Consider the following 4,650-nt stretch of genomic DNA (forward strand, 5'->3'; position numbering starts at 1 on the left):
GGAAGACATTTCTCTTGGAAATTCATTAAAAAAAAAAAAAAAAATTGGACCAAAACCCCCACCAACAACAAGAAAAGAACCACAAACAACTACCAGGAAAGTTTTCTGAAGAGTCCCTTACAAAAAAAGGGAAAGGGTGGGGGGAAAACAGGAAGCATTTTTCTCCCAGGCCCAAACACTGCTGATCTTTTGGCTCAAGAAATGCATAGTTGGTAGCAAAAACCTCGCTACATCAGGAGCCCCTGGGACAGCCCCTGAGCCCTGAGGGCTCTCCACAGGGCTGGGACATCGGGGTCATCCCTCCCCGACCCTGAGGTCCCCACGGTTCTGACCCTGCTGGCCTGTGGCACCTCTGTCTCCAGCCATGTCCCAGCACAGCAAGGTCACTTTGCCAGCTCCGGACACGGCCGGCGCTCCCATGGCCCTCCCAGCCCCGTCCCGCCACGGCCGTGCCCAGGGCCGGGCTGCAGAAAAAGGTTCTCCTCTGGGAGAGGCTCAGATCATCTTCATGTTGAACTTCCTGGCCCCTCCTTGGCCGGTGGTGGTGGTGGGACCGTCCACCTTGCGGAAGGAATATTCCACGGAGAAGTTGTTCTTGTGCTGCCCCCGGCCGCGGCTCCAGACGAAGAGCAGGAGGAAGCAGAAGAGCACCACGCCCAGGAAGGTGATGCAACCCATGGCCGTAGAGACCAGGATGGTCTTGAGGTCCAAGGTGAACTTCAGGAAGACCTGGGTGTTGTTGTGGAAGGTGTCGTTGAAGTCGCTGAGGTACAAAGTCCGGTTGGCGTGGTGGGCGCCGTCGGCCGGGCGCCCCTTGACCGTCAGCGTGGCAAAGTAGGTGTCGTTGCCACCGGCGTTGCTGGCGATGCAGATGTAGGTGCCGCTGTCCTGCACCTGGGCGAAACGGATCTCCAGGGTGCCCCCGGGCAGCACCGTGGCCCGCCCCGTGCTGCGGGTGGTGATCATGCGGTGCTGGGGGGACACCCAGGCGATGGAGGGGTCGGGCTCCCCGTCGGCGCGGCACAGGAAGGACACGGACTGCCCCTCCCGCGCCGTCACGTGCTGCAGCTTCCGATCGCGGATCTTGGGCTTCTGGCAGGTGAAGTACTCGAAGAGCACCGAGTCCGGGAAGTCGCGCAGGGCGTTGCCCTGGATTTCGGGCGGCGAGGAGCACATGGGCTGCTGCCCGTCGAAGTTGAGCGTCTTCCGCCGCTGCAGGATCCAGAGGAGGCGGCAGTCGCAGGCCAGGGGGTTCCTGTCCACCCGCAGCGTCTCCAGCGTGTTGACCGAGTGGAAAGTGCTCTCCTCCAGCGTGGACAGGAAGTTGCTGGAGAGGTTGAGCAGCCGGATCTGTCTCAGGCCGGAGAAAGCCTGCGGCTCCACGGACACCAGGAGAGCGCCCACGATGTGGAGCTCCTGGAGCCGGATCAGGTCTTTGAAGGAGCCCTTCAGCACAGTGCTAATGGGGTTGTAGGACAGGTTGAGGTACCGCAGGTACACCAAGTTCCTCAAGGCAGCGGCGGGCACGGCTGTGATGTTGGTGTAGGTGATGGAGAGCGAGGTGAGGTTGAGGCCCTGGAAGCTGGTGGGGGACACCTCCTCCAGCAGCGGCCAGTTGTCGATCTCCAGCTGCAGGAGATTGTAGAGCTTCTTGAAGTTCTGGTCCTCCAGCGCAGAGATGCTGAGGTGCCGGAGCCGCAGCACCTCCAGGTTCTGGAGGTAGGACAGCGACTCTGCCGAGATGGAGGTCAGGTTGCACTTCTCAATGGTCAGCTGCTCCAGGCCCAGCAGCCCCGAGAAGGCGCGCTGGGAGATGTACACCAGGTCGTTGTCACCCACCTCCAGGCTCTTCAGGTTGCGCAGGTCCTGGAACATGTAGTCCAGCAGGATGACCAGCTTGTTCTCGCTGATGTCCAGCAGGGTCAGGTTGGTCAGCTTGGTGAAGACCCCCGGGGGGATGAGCTTGAGCTGGTTCCCGCGCAGCCGCAGGGTCTGCAGGTTGAACAGGTTGCTGAAGGCGCCGGGCTCCACATTGGAGATGATGTTCTCGCTGAAATCCAGCTCCTCCAGCAGCGGGTAGGGGGCCAGGTCCCCGGGGTTCAGGCAGCGGATGCGGTTCTTGTTGAGCTCCAGGACGCGCGTCTCGCTGGGGATGCCCTCGGGGATGGCGGTGAGGCGCCGGCGGTGGCACAGCACCGAGCGCAGCTGCGGAGCGCACTCGCAGCGCGCGGGGCACGCGCCCGCCCGCGGGGACAGCGGGAGCACGCGCAGGGCCAGCACCAGGAGCCACCATGTCATTGTGTGGGGCATGGTCTAGGGGCTCACTGCCGTTCTGCCATGCGCCTGTGACAGAGAGAGAGCCAAGTCAGGGGGGACGAGGTCGTACCCTATTGGAATATTGCCAATACAGCCAGATGGGATGTCCTGAGCTTGTCTGGCCCTGCTGCTGAACCAAACAGCAGCACTGTGGTGTTTCACCCCAGAGACGCTTTTGGCTGGCTGGCTGTGTGGTGTTTCACCCCAGGGACACTTTTGGCTGGCTGGCTGTGTGGTGTTTCACCCCAGAGACACTTTTGGCCATGGGTGTGTGGTATTTCACCCCAGAGACACTTTTGGCCATGGGTGTGTGGTGTTTCACCCCACAGACACTTTTGGCCATGGCTGTGTGGTGTTTCACCCCACAGACACTTTGGGCTGGCTGGGTGCTGCCCTGGGCACGTGGGGACAAGCCCAGGTGTGCAGGAGCTCTGGTGGTGCTGGGATGGAGCTTCCCCCTGTATCAGGGGCTGCTCCTCAGGGTTCCCTCTGTGGAGAAGCTTGAAGGTGATGGGGAAGGAAAGGAGTGGGTTCTGATGGAGGGTTTGGATCCAGAGCTTTATTCTGGCCCACAGCCTCTGAACCCACAGCAGCTCCAGCAGAACTCCTGACTGTGTGTTTGCTGCTCCTTTAACCCCGGGAGAGGGGCAGGGAAGGGGCAGGAGCCACCAGCCAGGCACAGGAGGGGAGGTCTCAAGGGACAAAGGACACCTGGATGGCCCAGTGCCCCCGGGGGTAGAGGGCATCCTTTGAACCTGCCAGTCACTCGAGGCCCTTCTGGAATGCCAGGACTGACAGACAGTGCTGGGAGGGGAAAGGAGAGGGGACTGACACACCTGGGGGGAATCATCAGGGGAGGGAGCTGAGGTTCTGGGGTGAACCCTGAAATCACAGCGCAAAAGTACCTGGCCCCACAGATCGCCTGTCTGTGAGCTGGGACTGGACACTGCTCCCCAAGCCCCTGGGGTTGATGAGGCCCTGTGCTCTCCAGGAAACCTTCTGGATCCCTTTAACTGACCATGCAACCTGGGGATCCTGCCCTGTGCAAAGCTGGGGTAAACGAGCCTCACTCTCCATCAGAACAGGGAATCTGAGGCAGGGATAGAGGTCTGTGAGAGGAGCCAGGGCTGCAGACCCACACCTGAGCCTCTGCTCCCACTGGCTCATCCCTGCCTGTGCCCCTGATGGTGCAGGCATGGGCAGAGGGGGTGGTGAGCGCCCTGGGATCATGCACAGACACTGCCCCAAGGGCAGGGAAGGAGCAAAGAGATGCTGGCAGAGACGCTGCCAACTCGTGACACAGCTGGGATGTCCCATTCCCTCTGGTGACACAGCTGGGATGTCCCATTTCCTCTGCTCCTGGTGTGAGGTCTCATCCAGTGGCACAAATTATCCAAGGCCCCCGCCTTGGAGGGGTCCCATAGAGGCGCGGTCCCCATCCCCGTCCCCATCCCTGTCCCCATCCCCATCCCCATCCCCTTCCCTGTCCCCATCCCTGTCCCCATCCCCGTCCCCATCCCCGTCCCCATCCCCATCCCCATCCCCATCCCCGTCCCCATCCCCGTCCCCATCCCCATCCCCGTCCCCATCCCCGTCCCCATCCCCATCCCCATCCCCATCCCCATCCCCATCCCCATCCCTATCCCCGTCTCCATCCCCATCCCCATCCCTGTCTCCATCCCCATCCCCTTCCCTGTCCCCATCCCCATCCCCATCCCCATCCCTGTCCCCATCCCCATCCCCTTCCCTGTCCCCATCCCTGTCCCCATCCCCGTCCCCATCCCCGTCCCCATCCCCATCCCCATCCCCGTCCCCATCCCCGTCCCCATCCCCATCCCCATCCCCATCCCCATCCCTATCCCCGTCTCCATCCCCATCCCCATCCCTGTCTCCATCCCCATCCCCTTCCCTGTCCCCATCCCCATCCCCATCCCCGTCCCCGTCCCCGTCCCCGTCCCCGTCCCCATCCCCATCCCTATCCCCGTCTCCATCCCCATCCCCATCCCTGTCTCCATCCCCATCCCCATCCCTGTCTCCATCCCCATCCCCATCCCTGTCTCCATCCCCATCCCCTTCCCTGTCCCCATCCCCATCCCCATCCCCGTCCCCATCCCCATCCCCGTCCCCATCCCCGTCCCCGTCCCCGTCCCCGTCCCCATCCCCATCCCCGTCCCCGTCCCCGTCCCCATCCCCATCCCCGTCCCTGTCCCCGTCCCTGTCCCCATCCCCGTCCCGTCCCCCCTGTCCCCATCCCCGTCCCGTCCCCGTCCCGCCCTCTCGGATCCCAGATTAAGGCGGCCCCGGGCACAATCTTTGCCGAGGAGGGATTAGCAC

The 4,650-nt window shown here is 62.7% G+C and overlaps 1 protein-coding gene across 1 annotated transcript; it reads right to left on the reverse strand.

Moving 5' to 3' along the window:
* Positions 1-495: 495 nt before the first annotated feature.
* Positions 496-2,310, reverse strand: LINGO3 (leucine rich repeat and Ig domain containing 3; the record flags this gene model as incomplete). The annotated part of the gene is made up of 1 exon (XM_084220977.1): positions 496-2,310. One exon carries the CDS (start codon positions 2,308-2,310, stop codon positions 496-498), a length of 1,815 nt encoding a protein of 604 aa, XP_084077103.1.
* Positions 2,311-4,650: the final 2,340 nt, after the last annotated feature.

The sequence above is a fragment of the Fringilla coelebs genome, assembly GCF_963513975.1.
Source record: "Fringilla coelebs genome assembly, chromosome: 24".
In the NCBI taxonomy this organism is placed as follows: domain Eukaryota; kingdom Metazoa; phylum Chordata; class Aves; order Passeriformes; family Fringillidae; genus Fringilla; species Fringilla coelebs.